At 36.6% G+C, this 14,814-nt stretch overlaps 1 protein-coding gene across 3 annotated transcripts in view; it reads left to right on the top strand.

Moving 5' to 3' along the window:
• Positions 1–732: 732 nt before the first annotated feature.
• LOC5577640 (leucine-rich repeat-containing protein 40) overlaps positions 733–14,814 on the top strand; it is a 21,037-nt gene continuing 6,955 nt past the window's right edge. Inside the window, exons 1-2 of one of the 3 annotated variants that reach the window (XM_001656588.2) lie at positions 733–1,131; positions 2,158–2,348. In XM_001656588.2, coding sequence (XP_001656638.2) covers positions 969–1,131; positions 2,158–2,348 — 354 coding nt within the window. In that variant the 5' untranslated portion in view covers positions 733–968. The other 2 variants (XM_021838155.1, XM_021838154.1) reach the window with 2 other exon arrangements.

Here is a 14,814-nt window from a genome sequence, read left to right as displayed (position 1 = left end):
CTTGATTGTCGTTGGTGAGCGGGAGTTGCAATTTGGAAAAGTGTTGTTCAATATTTCGTGTGTAGTATCTGTGCCTTCCTCCCAGCTAAAGACCAATCAAGCATCCACGAGTAATTTTAATTTGATATCTTATTTGTAATCATTCAACTCATAAATTTTGCTTCCGTGCTCAATTTGTCAGTATCACAGTAGCCTTTGGATGCCTGGGGGCAGCCAACGCAGTGGATAGTTTTCAACTGGTTTTAGTGCTGTTTTCGATTTTCATCAAAAGACCGCGTATTCCTGTTATAAATACAGAACCCTTTATTTTACGTTGTTTGTAAGGTGGATAACTCAACATGATCTTGCGAAAGGAGAAATGGTACAATATTGGGTCTTCATATTCCGTAGGTTCAGATACATCAGTTTGCGTACAAATTCATACATTCATGACTATGATTACATTGAAGGATTATTCAAGGTAATGTAATTTCTTTATTAGTGGACTATAAGGTGAGACGTACCTGAAGATTGGTCTGCTTTGGGTCGTCACCCTAATGAAACTTGTGTTCAATATTGCAAACAATACCCTTAACGCATACACGCGCGCATGACTTTCTCATTTTCTTAAACGAGCATACCTTTGACTCTTATCGTCACTTTTATCCATACGCTCCCACCATTTGGGAAAGCATTATAATCCAATCATCTTCATAGGCATATTGTAAACAGCTGTCTTCAGGTAGCTCTATCTTCCCCAGATACCCTGGTTTGTATTTTTGCAATTATGTTTTTGTTTTCGGCCGTTCACCAACAAGATACTGAATTTAAAGAGATACTCAAACGGCAAACAGCACTCTGAGTAAAAGAACTGCGGTTGCAGAAAAAAACAGCCATTTAACTCGTTAACAGTATTAGCTTCAATTAGTGCACTTCGCATCGCGTTGCTCAATCTGTCTGAAGTCGTTGACTATAGGAGGAGTTGAGCAATGAAGCCCCGTGTCGTACGCAGTCGAATCCGTCAGCAGGAGCTGAACCCGGTATTCCACTGGCAGGACAAGGCCGAGGATGACAAAGTGCTGAGCAAAATCAAGATCAAGCAAGCGCTCAAGTCCGGAGTGCTGAACCTTTCCGGGCAGGGATTGGCCACGGGTGAGTATGGTTGAAGGGGACATGTCCTTGAATAAGTGTCGAAGTGCGGTCGATCTGTTTAATGATTGAGTGCATTTTACCTCGCGTGTGACCCACTACAAAGCATACCCCCCACTAAGAGGATGGCGTCGAGAGCATGAACTGTATGATATAATATCGCGTCATAAACAAAAATAAAACCGACATAGATTTCAGCGATTCGACGCTTTTAAAGGTAGATATGCGTTCCGGTTGGATGGGCTTGTGGCGTACTTTATTGCGATGGAATTCGGATGAGCGCAACTTTGTCGAGATCATCATCTATTAACCCTTTGTCTGTGCTGTGTTTCGTTAATCGATTTGTGAAACTTTATCACACTGCGCAAGTATTTTTTCCTTCTTTTTTATGGTAATTTTCTTGATCGCTGCCTGTGCATTGGAGTCAAATTTACCCCAAACTCAAATTGCAATGGCCAATTATCATGATTTGAATTAGGGTTTAATATGACCCCAAGGCATAGAAAACGTAACTTATCTTCGGCATAGACAGAAGGTTAAGCGCTAGTTATGGGACCTCCCTACCCTGCCGCCACCGATCGAAAATCCAATTTCACGATCCGTTGGATTTCGGAAATCAACGGACAGAGACCGACTGAGACGTTGTCGAGTTCAATCTTCTGTTGGCCATTGTTCCGATCGTGAGCTGAAATCAGCGCCTCTCGCAGCCCGAATAAAAGTCAGTGTAGTAGCAGGAAAAGGATTCTTTTCCTGCGGTTATCCCTGGTGGTCGATCTGCTTGTTGGTTGTTCGGCTCTTCCTTGTTGAGTGTGCGAAGTGGAGTGAATTACTAAAACTAGACAGTGCGAGATGTGGTACGGTTTGTGTGAGGACCCGACGCCAACAAGCACTATGAGGAAATCGCGAACCCGGATCCCGTATCCGAAGCGGCGCTATCGCAAGATTCGGGGTCAGTTTGCCGGGGACATTGTGGATTGTGTTAATTCTGGATTTCGTTTCTTCCGTTTTTGGAATCATATCTCATTGTAGTGCCGGAGAAGGTGTGGAATCTGAGCGATTCGGAGGATTGCGACAAGGAGGTGCGGTATGATCTGGACCGGTCTAATGAGGAAGAAAGCTGGTGGAACCAGAAAACGCTGACCAATTTGGACTTGAGTTCGAATGCGCTGACCTGCATAAGTGAGAATGTGAAGAATTTGGGCGATCTGACGGTGCTGAACGTAAGTATATAGGCGGGAAGGAACAGGGAAGAGTGATCATGCGAAACAGTTGAAGCGTGCAAAGATGTGTTTTTCGAGATTTAATCGGTTGTGGGAGTGGCAATTGTGACTTATGAAGAATTCAAGGAGTGTACAAGGTTGATAGAATGCATATGATTATGCAAAATAAGTTTTTATTAGCAATAAGCCAAATTAAAATGATCCGCTATAATTCGTCTACTCGATTGTTAAAATAAATTTATCTAACCAAATATTGGTTGTTCAAGGAACTAGAGAAGAGGTAACTCAAATGAATGTTAGGAAACCTCCATATGAAAGACAAGAATGCTTCAAAAATGTTGGTTCAATATTTCCACACATCTTTGTCTTACTTCCAAACAATATGTGAATGTGAAGTGAGAATCTAGAAAAACATCCAAACCAGACACTTCCTTTGATGACCTAATTGCATTTGGTCCACTCTTACTGAACCAAAAAACATCGTTCTGTGATTTGGTTCACCCTGACTGAGCAATTCTTGTGAAATAACAATCATTTCATATTCGCATGGTAAAACTGGGTTTATTTGTTTAAGATATACAGATTAGAGTAAGGTTGGGCAAAAGTTCGACCTTAGTGGTATGATCAAAGTTGCCAGGAAAATATTAGCAGATGAAACAAAACAAATACCATACAGCGAACCTTCAACATATTGGCTATAATTTGCTGAACAAACTTGTGTAAAAATATTTACCCATTTTTTAGTTATAACAGTTTCAAAATTGATTGTCTTAATCGAACTTTTGCCCCAGCGGTGAGGCAAAAGTTCGAATCTAGTGTGGGGCAAAAGTTAGTTAGCTAAAACACAAAATATCAATACGTTTATGCCAGGCATACTTTATACCAGCCGTAAACTTATGTTTGCCGAAAAATACATACTAAATTTTCATCAGAAATGCCCAAAACAGGGTTAATTGTGATACTCCCAAAAAATAGCAGTTTTTCGCAAAACTAAGTGGAAATATAAATTTTTGTGACATTTTTCGCACGATGAGCAAATTTCGCTAAATTTGAAGATAATATGTAGATTTCAGGATATTTGAAAATTTTTCCGCGGATTTATACATGGGCCGAACTTTTGCCCTGCAGATTCGTACTTTTGCCCCGCTATGGGCCAAAAATTGATTCCAACTATTTATGAAAAAAACTAATACACGTCAAAGCATCCTTAAGATAGGCCTAGAAACGCCCTTACAAAAATATTTTATCTTCATTTGGTTCCATGCATCGAAAGTTTGACCAAATATTACAATATTTACGACGAAAAACAACAAATATCCATAACTTTTCCAAATCTCAATCGATTTTCATGATATTTGGAGTGAAAATTTCTTACTTGAATAGCATTCAAACCACCATGACATTGCTAAGTTTTGATTTGATTTGAGCTAGAAATCATAAAAAGAAACTCTTGCCCCACTCGAACTTTTGCCCCACTTTACTCTACCAACATCCTTCAAAATAAGTTTCATAAATTCTTCAAGAATCCATATCTTTGATTCCGAAATCAGTGACATTACAATAGCTTGAAAACTGACGTTTTGTTGGACCAGAAATATTGAATTATGCGTGCAATCAGAGTGGACCAACTGAAATTCTTGTTACGGCCAAACTAGAAAAAAATAAAAAATAATGTGAGGAATCGGCATCATTCGAAAAGCCATAATTCATGTATGTTTAAGCAAAACGAAAGTTTATAGCTGACGAATTACAACTTTTGGATGAAATCTCACTTTTGGGACTTTTTCAAAAGGGGCTCCAGAAATGCCTTTAAAAAATCCTCTAAAAATATCTGCAGAGACTCTTCCAGAGATCTCTCCAGAAATTCTTTCGAAGATTCTTCCCGAAATTTTCCTGAAAAATCTCAAAGATCTCCACCGTAATCCTTACAGCGATTTCTCCACTAAGGCCTTTGCCGGAGATTCATGAAGGAAGAATTTTTGTTTGCCATGATACATTTTAGACCGGTTCCGATAGGGCTCCAAAAATACCTCAGAATTTCCTCCAGGACCTCCTCCAGGGATTCTTCCATCAATTCCTGCAAAAAAATCTACACGAAGTCCTTTAGTGATTTCGCTAGCAGTTCCTGTATGAATGTCTTCAGTGCTTCCTTCATTGATTCTTAATGCATAATGGAGTTCTTCCAAGATTTTTTTCATGGATTCCTCCAGATATTTCTCTAAGAATTTCGCCAGGAAAAATTCTACAAGGATTATTGCAGAGGTATCTTCAAGGCTTTCTCCAGGAATTCCTCCAGGAGTTAAACTAGGACAATCGCTGCAAGTATCATTCAAGATATTTCTCTAGTGATTTCTCCAGATTGGTGGAATTCCTATTCTTTTTGATAATATCCCTGAAGGAATTCATGGAATTAATCATTATAGAAATTCTTGAAGGCATCCTCAGTGGATTTTTTGAGGCCTAGCACGCATCTCTGGAAAAGTTTTAAGTGGAGTTTCTGGAGAAATCCTTAGAATTATTCATGTAACGATTTTTCTGTAGGAATCCCTGGGAGAATTGCTGAAGGAAACTATTAACAAATAGCTATAAGAATTCATAAAGTTATTTCTTGTAGGATTCTTGTAGATAAATTGCTGGTGAAATCTTCAGAAGAATTCTTGATAGAACTCCTAAAGCGATATTTGGAAAAAATCTCAAGAATAATTTCAAGAGTAATCTCGAGAGGAATACCAGAAGAAATTGAAAATCCCTGCAATAATTTCTGGAAAAGTTTCGTGAGGAATCCTTGGAGAAATCCCAGTGAAAATTTTAATGATTGAATTTATGGAGGAATCACTGGAGGCATTCCGGCAGAAACTCCTGGCGGAATCGCTAGAAGCATCCCTGGAGAAATATCTCTGCAAAACTTCCAGGAATAATCCTTGGAGGAACTCCTGGCAAAATTCCTGAGCACATTGCTGAAGGTATGTCTAGAGTTTTATCGGAACAGGTCTAGAAAATCTGGTAACGAACAAAAGTTTGTCCTCTGGCAAACCGCTGGTGGAATCCCTGGAGAAATTGCTGAAGGAATTATGGAAAAGATTATCCTGGAGAATTTTCTGGTTAAATCTTGGAGGAATCTTCGAAAGAATTTCTGGAGAAATCACTGGAAGAGTCTCGGGAGATTTTTCGAGAGAAATCCTTGAAGGACTCTATGGAGGTTTTCCTGGAGGATTAACTGGAGCCCTATTTGAACTGGTCAGCTATAAGATGTGTTTTTACCAGGCATTACAATCTCATCTGACCACTTAGATCATCTTTGAATGATGATGAGATATTATCCTCAATCCAAGAGCCCTTTGATGAGATTCTATCTTTCGATCTGATGCTTCAAAAGATATTCTTGACAGTTGTTTGGTGCTAAGATGGTGTTTCAATCCGCCTTTTCTGCTACTGCATCTCACAATTTACCTGTATTCTTACATTAAGGCTGTCAGGAGTGCTTAATAAAATAGATTCGTGAATTAACTAGCCATTATATTGGCCATATATTGTCGATTTGAACTGTGATACCTTTAAGCGGTTTGATAGATTCTTAACGGAATCTCATCATATCTCCTATGATCGATTTCTCTGAACATATTGCAGATTACATCCAGGGTGAATCTACTCAATAATCTAAAAATGTGATTGCAGATCAGTGCACTATGGTCCAGAAAGCAGTTTTACGCGGAAAGATGCATTTTGTGCTTTAGAATGAAACATTAGATGAAAACGGTCTTCTACAAAGTTGTTTGTATTAGTAAGGCCATTTGTTTGGTGTTATTGGAAATTATGGTGGTCCACGTTTCCATAGAAATCGTGTAACTAACTTTCTTATTTGTAGAAATTATATTATAAATGCTGCAGCAAAGTTGTAGACCATTTAATTTCAAGCAACTTCGCTTAAAAAAGTTTTTTTGTATCTCTTAAATTAACCGATTTAGAGCTTTTTTCCTACGATGACATAGGGTGGTCCGAGCAAAATTGGTTTTCTGACTCTAGCGTTTTCAATTCTAATATCTCATCAAAGTAGTCTATGAAACACTTTTAGAGCTTTAAAAATGCGTATTTTGGTGATTCCGTTTGGGAGTTATTGTTGTTTTTCTCTCAAAAACATGCCTACTTTGATTGTGAATATCTCTGATTAGGGCAAACATAAAAATATCTTTTGACAACATTCAAAAGACAAAACAAAATTGTATATTATATCAAAAAATTACAGATGTGTTATTTTTGTAACTCTAATAAAATGCCTTGAAAAACATATATTTTTTATCACAAAAACATCAAAAACTTTTGAAATAAAATAGTTATCAACAATCTCTTTGCATAAAAATTTGCGTTTTGTTGAGTTCTAAAAGTCGTTTATAGACGATTTTGACGAGAAAATCTTCAAAATAGTTTTAGAGCCCTTTCTTTCTTATTTCAAATTTATCATCAAAATGGTCTATGAAAGACTTTTAGAACTTAACAAAACGCAAATTTTCATGCAAAAAGATTGTTGATATATATTTAAGTTCAAAAGTTATTAAAGTTTTTGTGATTAAAAATATTTGTTTTTCAGGGCATTTTATTAGAGTTACAAAAATAACACATCTGTAATTTTTTGATATAATATACAACTTTATTTTGTCTTATGTATGCCGTCAAAAGATATTTTTCATGTTTGCCTCAATCAGAGATATTCACAATTAAAGAAGGCATGTTTTTGAGAGAAAAACAACAGTAACTATAAAACGGAAAAAGATAGCGAGTTTCTTCACTCACTAAATGCATCTTTCCGCGTAAAACTGATTCCTGGAACACTGTGCAGTGATGTGTCGAAAGCTGTTTCTGCTCTTGGTGCAGTTATTCCTTACTGTAGTTCAAGAAACGCAACTACATTTTCTGCTCTCCACAACTTGCAAGACGTTTAGTGGATTCCAAGCCATATACTTTTGCAAAATTCTTGTGAGTCATTTGGAGGGAACAATGACTGGTCTATCATCTAGAACAAAATTCTTGTGATTTGATGAGATAATGGGTCGATTCATAGAAAGATTTACAGTGAATTCTTTAAGTCATTCTCTGTGGGTTTCTAGTGAGATGATTTATTAGTTAATACAAGGTAATATCTTTTGCTTATACTGAACTTTGATAAATTGAAAATTTCATAGGATAACTTTAAATTTTCGGTTTAAGATTATTTGTATTTTTCTGTTGAACTTATAGGCATGAAGATTAAACATTCGGTTTCTTTAAGGTGATTATAAATCGAAGCCAAACTTTGAATTTTCAAGTGCACAAGACGAGAGAATCTGACAACAGTTTGCGTTAAAAAACCAATCAAATTGCTTGCTTGCTGGTGGTGACCAATGGGATAGATTTTCAGCGCGGAGCGCTGTTTGATTCTCAAGTCTTGTGCTCTTGAAAATTTGAGGTGTGGCTTTGTTTTATAATCACCTTAACATATATTTTCGTACGCCCAGTAAGTGTCTCACGCATATAATTTCATCGTCCAAGAGTCTTGCTGAACGCATCATTTGTAAGGGAATCCGATTAATTGTTAATCAATACAATTTCTATGAAATGACGTACTAAATGCTCCAAAGATCCGGGCACCAATCTGTCGGTAGTTTGCAAATCTACAAGTAAAACCAAGGAATCATTATTCTTACTAAATGTTTATCATTTACTTACTCGTTTGTATTCCCTTTCAACTTACTGTTTTGGACTACAACTATGAATACAGCACATAGCTAATTCAAACCAAGATTCAAACACTGTCACTGATTTAGACAGTTTTTCATAACGCTTAGTTGCACGTGGCCTGCTGAGTTAGAATGATTTGATCGAGCATCAAATGAACCAAAGATATTTATGAAAGATCGATCAAGAGCGCTAAGATGATATCTTGCTTTTCGATCCGTATCTTTCTCAGATGATCAAATGATGAGATGAAATGCAATACCTGGTTTTTACTTATACATAACATAAATTAACGGAAAAGGTATTCGGACATAATTATTTTATGTTTGGGAGGCCCATTGATTTTCAGCAAGACCATGCTGAGGGGCATAGGTTCGAATCCCACCGGTCGATGATCTTATTAGATTGAAAATGTTCTCAACTTACCAGAGCATGAAGTATCATCAGACCTGTCAAACGAATATATACATGCTCTTAGTATATAACTGTATAAATTCTCATAAAAACACTTAGCTAAGAAGCAGGCTCCATTCCGGTTGGAAAGTAACGCCAGAAAAAAAAGAAGGATGTTATGTTTGAAGTTTGGCATGGTGTCTACTTAGATCTGGATAAACAAATCATAAACTTTGAGCTGTCGCATGATGCAACTATATGGTCCTATGCATATGAGGGATTCCACGGAGGCATGCAAGTCGATTCTGATCGACCATTTCAAAAATATCTGAAACTGCACAGTTTTTCAGTTCCATCTAAATCGTCATTTTCCGATATCAAATCTTCAAGTTGAGTCACGACTAACTTTTCAAAAGGGTGTATGTGAAAATGGTTCAAAAATATTCAAAAAGCTGCACAGCAAAAACGGTTCGTTCGATTGTTAGACAACTAAAGAAACAAAGTTAGATAACTAAATAAAGATTCAAAAAAAAAATACACACAGTAAAAAAAAATTTTTTTGCATTAAAAAACATCATTTTTGTCACAAAAACTCAAATATCTCAAAACCCTATCGGAATACCAACGTACCAACCGTTTGAGGGAAAACGGTCCATTATATTAGCTATCTACCATAAAAATTTGGTGATGGTAAGCCAATAAACAAAAAAGTTATGACATTTCAAATATTTCACAAATTTGACACTTAGTGAAAAACATTTTTTTTTTCATTGTTAATTTTTTTTAGGACCGCAGTTTGTTGCTGAATTTTTTGTTAAGGGTACCACATGAGGTTAACAAGTTGTTTTCATGATATTTTATTTAATTATTCATAACTATTATAGCATCTATTAGAAAGTTAGACGCGATCCAGTGTTGTGATCTAAAGTCTTGATAGTGTCATATTTTTTATTGTACGTAACTGAAGAAAAATTCTCTCAATAGTGTTGAAACCTTTTGATAAAAGAAACCTATAAGAAATCTAATATTTCTATAGTTTTCTATACAGGTATACGACTAGTTTACCTGCAAAAAGTTTACCTCGTAGAGAACAAGGCGGGTCTATACCCAGGTGATTTAGTATACGTAAAGCAGGTCGGTTTTCTCGGCGCTGGTTTTCTCCACAAAGTTAAAATGTGATTACACCTGGGTATAGACCCGCCTTGGTAGAGAATAGACTTTGTTAATCATATTTGGGAGAAAGCGAGTAACTTCAACAACATCAAAAACATGATAGGTACATACCATGAACATACTCACGAAAAAGCTAAAAATATACTACCACTATGGTTATAAAAGATTTAATTGTAAAATTTTTCTTCAGTCAAGCAAACGACACCAAACTAGTCAGTAAAAACTTAAACTTAATAAGTAAACTTATTAAAATCTAACGAGCAACATGAGTAGTCGCTTTCTCAACTGTTGCAGGCCGTTTGCAGAAAAAAAGTGTTCGAAAGAGCTACGAAATCTCACCGAAAGCACCATAGATAAACTGAAAGCGGCTGGTTATGCTCCAATGCCTACATTGAATACAAATTTACGCATTTGTACGTCCTGCCGTTTAAACGTTGACAAACGAGCAATCATCGGTGGATCAGGTTGCAGGAAGTTCGAAAACAACAACAACTGAGGAATTACTAGATGCACCGACAACAACTGAGGAGTTACCAGAAGTACCAAGTGCAGATAGTCTTGCCACGGTACCATCAGCGACATCTGTTTCAACAAATCAATCAGAAGATGAGTGCATCCAGAAGGTCAACATCGAACGCTTCAACGAAGGGATAGCTGGAATAAAAGTGATTCCGATTAAATGGACGAAGATGGGTTACGTCAATTATCCCGAAAAAAAAATACCGTGAAATCAACGAAGATGTACGAAGAAACCTCTTCAAATTAGGACCTGAGGATGTGGAAAATACAGACTACGATGAGGTAATTATGAATATGAAGGAAAGGTTCTCGAATCTAGCCACGACAAGGAAAGAAAAATTATTGATTTTGTCGATGCTGCCAAGCTCGTGGTCTATTCAAGACGCCATTGATGAGTTCAAAACCAATAGAAATACAGCAAATAGGCAAAACAATTCAAAAATAACTGTCTTGCAACCAAAAATGCTAGGTCGAGTACTTCATTAACAGATGAGACAAAAGAAAAAATAATTCAATATTTTGAAGACGATGAAGTAAGTAGAGCTATGCCTGGCCAAAAAGATTATGTATCTGTAAAAAAAGATGGAAAGCGTCAAGCAATCCAAAAACGATTAATGATGACTACTTTGAAAGAAGCGTATACACGCTTCAAGGAAATTAACGAAAATATTAAGGTAGGTTTTTCCTCATTTGCAAGCCTTCGTCCAAGGCAATGCAAGCTTCTATCCAACTCAGGAACACATAATGTTTGTGTGTGCACAACACACGAAAATATTAACCTAATCTTACATAGTTTGAAAAGAATCAATTTATCAAAGGATATTAAAATGTTAACTGGAAGTCTTTTGTGTGAAAATACAACATCAAATTGCTATCTACGATCTTGTTCGGATTGTCCAGATTCTTCATCATTGGAAAATACTTTATTCGCTGAGTTTGAAGAAAATTATATTGATCAGTTATCATTTGAGCAATGGGTGACCACGTATAGGTGTGACCTAGAAACTATAGTAAAACCTGTAGATGAGTTTGTGTCATTTTTTTGCTTGAAATTAGAAAGTTTAATTCCTCACGACTTTATTAAAACAGAGCAATCCCGCTTTTTAAAAAATACGAAAAATACATTACAAGATGGTGAATTTTTAGTCATTTGTGATTTTTCTGAAAACTATAGCTTTGTATTGCAAGATCAAGTGCAGTCCCATCACTGGAACGTACAACAAGCTACAATTCATCCATTCGTTATTTATTTCAATGGAAGTACGCAAATTGAACATTTTACTTTTATTGTAATTTCCGAAGATTTAAGACACGACTCAGTATCTGTAAATTTGTTCATTGCCAAAATGATTAACTTTTTACGCGTTGATAAGGATAAAGAAATCAGAAAGATATGTTTCATGTCTGATGGAGCAGCATCGCAGTACAAAAACCGTAAGAATTTTTCGAGCCTATGTCAATTTAAATCAAAGTACGGAATTGATGCAGAATGGCATTTCTTTGCTACGTCACATGGCAAAGGTCCTTGTGATGCTATTGGAGGAACCATAAAGCGCATGGCCACAAGAGCAAGTTTAGCCAAAGAACGTGAGCATCCAATTAAAACTGCAAAAGAACTATTTGATTGGGCGAATCGCAGAAAAGAAGAAGATTTAACAAAATTATCATTTTGTTTTACTACTACTGAAGAGTACGAATTAACGGCATCAGAGCTCAGCGAGCAATATAATAACGCGGAAACGATCCAAGGAACCCAAAAATTTCACTGTTTCATTCCATTGTCAGAAAATAAAATTAAAGCAAAACTATACTCGAACTGTACTGATAATGATGCAAAAGTGTTCGATATTGTAAAAAAATTGAATAACAATATATAAATAAATAAATAAGAATTAATAAAATGTTTTCATGATCTCATAACGCATACCCAAATCCAAAACTTTTAAAGTTTATATATAACATTTAGAAACTCATCGATCATACTCTAAAAAAAATATCCTGGTAAAAAAAAAATTATTTTGGTGTAATCTGTTAATTCATTTTAATTTATACATATATACATATACATATAATATTTATACATATACATAATATTTATACATATAATATACATAATACTAATGAATACATGAAAACGACTTGTTTAATTCACGCAAGGCCCTTAACAATAAAATCAGCAACAAACTGCGGTTCCCGTAATAATTAACACCGAAAAAAAATTTTTTTTTTTCTACTAAATGTGAAAATTGTGACATGTTTGAAATGTCATAACTTTTTTGTTTATTGGTTTAATTTTTTTTACTGTGTGTATTTTTTTTTGGAATCTTTATTTAGTTGTCTAACTTTGTTTCTTTAGTTGTCTAACAATCGAACGAACCGTTTTTGCTGTGTAGCTTTTTGAATATTTTTGAACCATTTTCACATACACCCTTTTGAAAAGTTAGTCGTGACTCAACTTGAAGATTTGATATCGGAAAATGACGATTTAGATGGAACTGGAAAACTGTGCAAAGTTTCAGCTCAATAGAAAAAAATGAATTAAAAAATTTACCAAATTTTGGTGCTGTTGCTTGGAATCACTCATATGTTGTCATGTTAACATAACCTCGTTTTCAAAAGTTAGAAATAGTCAGAAAATTTCAAATTTCTATCTCTTTTCTCTACAAAGTAACAGCTCCTTTACATGCCGATTGGCTAAAATTGACCCCAATGCACAAGGAAGGTTAAGCGTGTAGGGTAAGTGTTCCCTTAGTTGTGGGTGTTCCTATAGTTGCGGTAGTGCCGTTTTCACTGATTTCATTACATTAGTCACATAACCGACACTGCCAATCGACGTATTGGCTTGTTGATACACGGAACAGTTGAAAAGAGTGTTCAAATTGCTTTGAAACTGATGAAATATCACTAAAATTGCTAAAGCTTTTCTTACTTGTACCAATAGTTGCGGTAAAGTGTTCCTATAGTGGAGGATTCCATAAGAAAACAACGGATACCGCAACTATAGGAACACAAATTAAGAATATACCGCATCTAAAGGAACAGTGTACCAATAGTGGAGGTATTATTTTTCACTGACATGCCGTGGATTACTGCGATGAAATCATTTTTCTCATTAAGTCAATGGTCGTTACTTCCCGTTACAACATCAACATGTGCATTAATTGCGCTTCTTGAATTAAGGCGGTTAAATTAAGTTCAATCATGCTTAGTACCTCCACTATTGGTACATCTACCCTATACAAAGACAAATTAAAGACCCCAATGTTCCTTGCAGTTGCCCAAAATTTTATGGCTCATAAGGTAATCTAGAATGCCGTGAAAAGTGTACTGCGATCTGTCAAACTTGGGTACCTTTTGTACTACCGAGGGACCAAATGCAGTACTAGAAGTGGTACCCAATCTGAGCCCGAGTGTGACGGACCTGGTGTATATGTATAACACCCAATAACTTTCGATCTTCTTGCAGTTTTGGTTCAGGTAACGCCTTAACCCATAACGCGGGTAGATCACCTTTTCGTGGTGCGTTATGGGGTAAAGATCTACCAATGAACCCTAGTCCTGACTGCTTCAAACGAAGAGAACAGGATGCTATAGTAATCAAAGGAACACTATTAGTCCTTGTTACATTTTAAACCTTGTTAAAAGTAACAAGTCTCGGTTTTCCAGTAGCCGAGAATGACCTTGAGACAAGGATAAAAATGAGTCGAAATCAACAAGTTGTTTTCTAATCTTTTATTTATTGTTCTCTAGTTTGAAGAAGTAAGGACTAGGATTCTGATGCATGGACAATATCGGTGTCACTTCCCGACTTTATCAAGGGATCCGATTTTGACTGATAAAGGGGCGCGCCTGCGGAGAGTGTACCCACCACACCCTTCGAAGGGTTTAAAAAGCGGAACCTTTCAATTAGAATCCTTTCCTGTGATCAAGTTAGGAATGATAACTGTAAAAAAACCGAATACTTTATCACTTCTCGATAGTGACAAAGTAACACGACATGCACTACACAAAGGACACGGGATATACTACAATAGATCAAATATTGGTCGCAGTGGTTTATGTTCCGAACAGAAAAAAAAAAAAAAAACGCCTTGGTAAGGATGTCTGCCGCTTAAATACTGCAAGCCACATGCTCCAGCTTGATTGCCTTTACCTCTACCTGCTAAAAACGAAATGATGCCTCACGTCGATGTGTTTCGTTCTTGCTGAATAGCCCATTTCCTTCTCAACCAGAAACTCGTTGATGTCGTACAGCTCACAGATAAATCCTCTCCACCAGACAGCTTCTTGAGTGGCCATCGAAAGCGCCATGTTTTCTGCTTCTGTGGTCGATAAAGCGACAGTAGCTTGCCTTCTGGAACTCCATGAAACCGCTTCACCACACTGTAGAAGTGCATATCCACTAACGGATCGTCTGGTTTCCGGATCGTTCGTGCAATCAGCGTCACGATATCCAGAGAACTCCGGGTCCACATCCCTCCCGGTACGTTAGCTTACACTGCTTGGTCCCTTTGAGGTAATTCGTTTGGCAACTGTCCAGTGTCCCAGGGTTACTGCAAAACGACCTGACCATGCTTACAGCATGGCTAATGTCTTGTCTAGTGCACTGTGCGATGAAGTGGAGTCCTCCAATTAGCTCACGGAATGGAATAGCCTACATCTTTTTTTGCTT

This window comes from Aedes aegypti, chromosome 1, assembly GCF_002204515.2.
Source record: "Aedes aegypti strain LVP_AGWG chromosome 1, AaegL5.0 Primary Assembly, whole genome shotgun sequence".
Classification (NCBI taxonomy): Eukaryota; Metazoa; Arthropoda; class Insecta; order Diptera; family Culicidae; genus Aedes; species Aedes aegypti.
The sequence above is the reverse complement of the archived record's forward strand: the minus strand, read 5'-3'. Positions and strand labels throughout refer to the sequence as shown.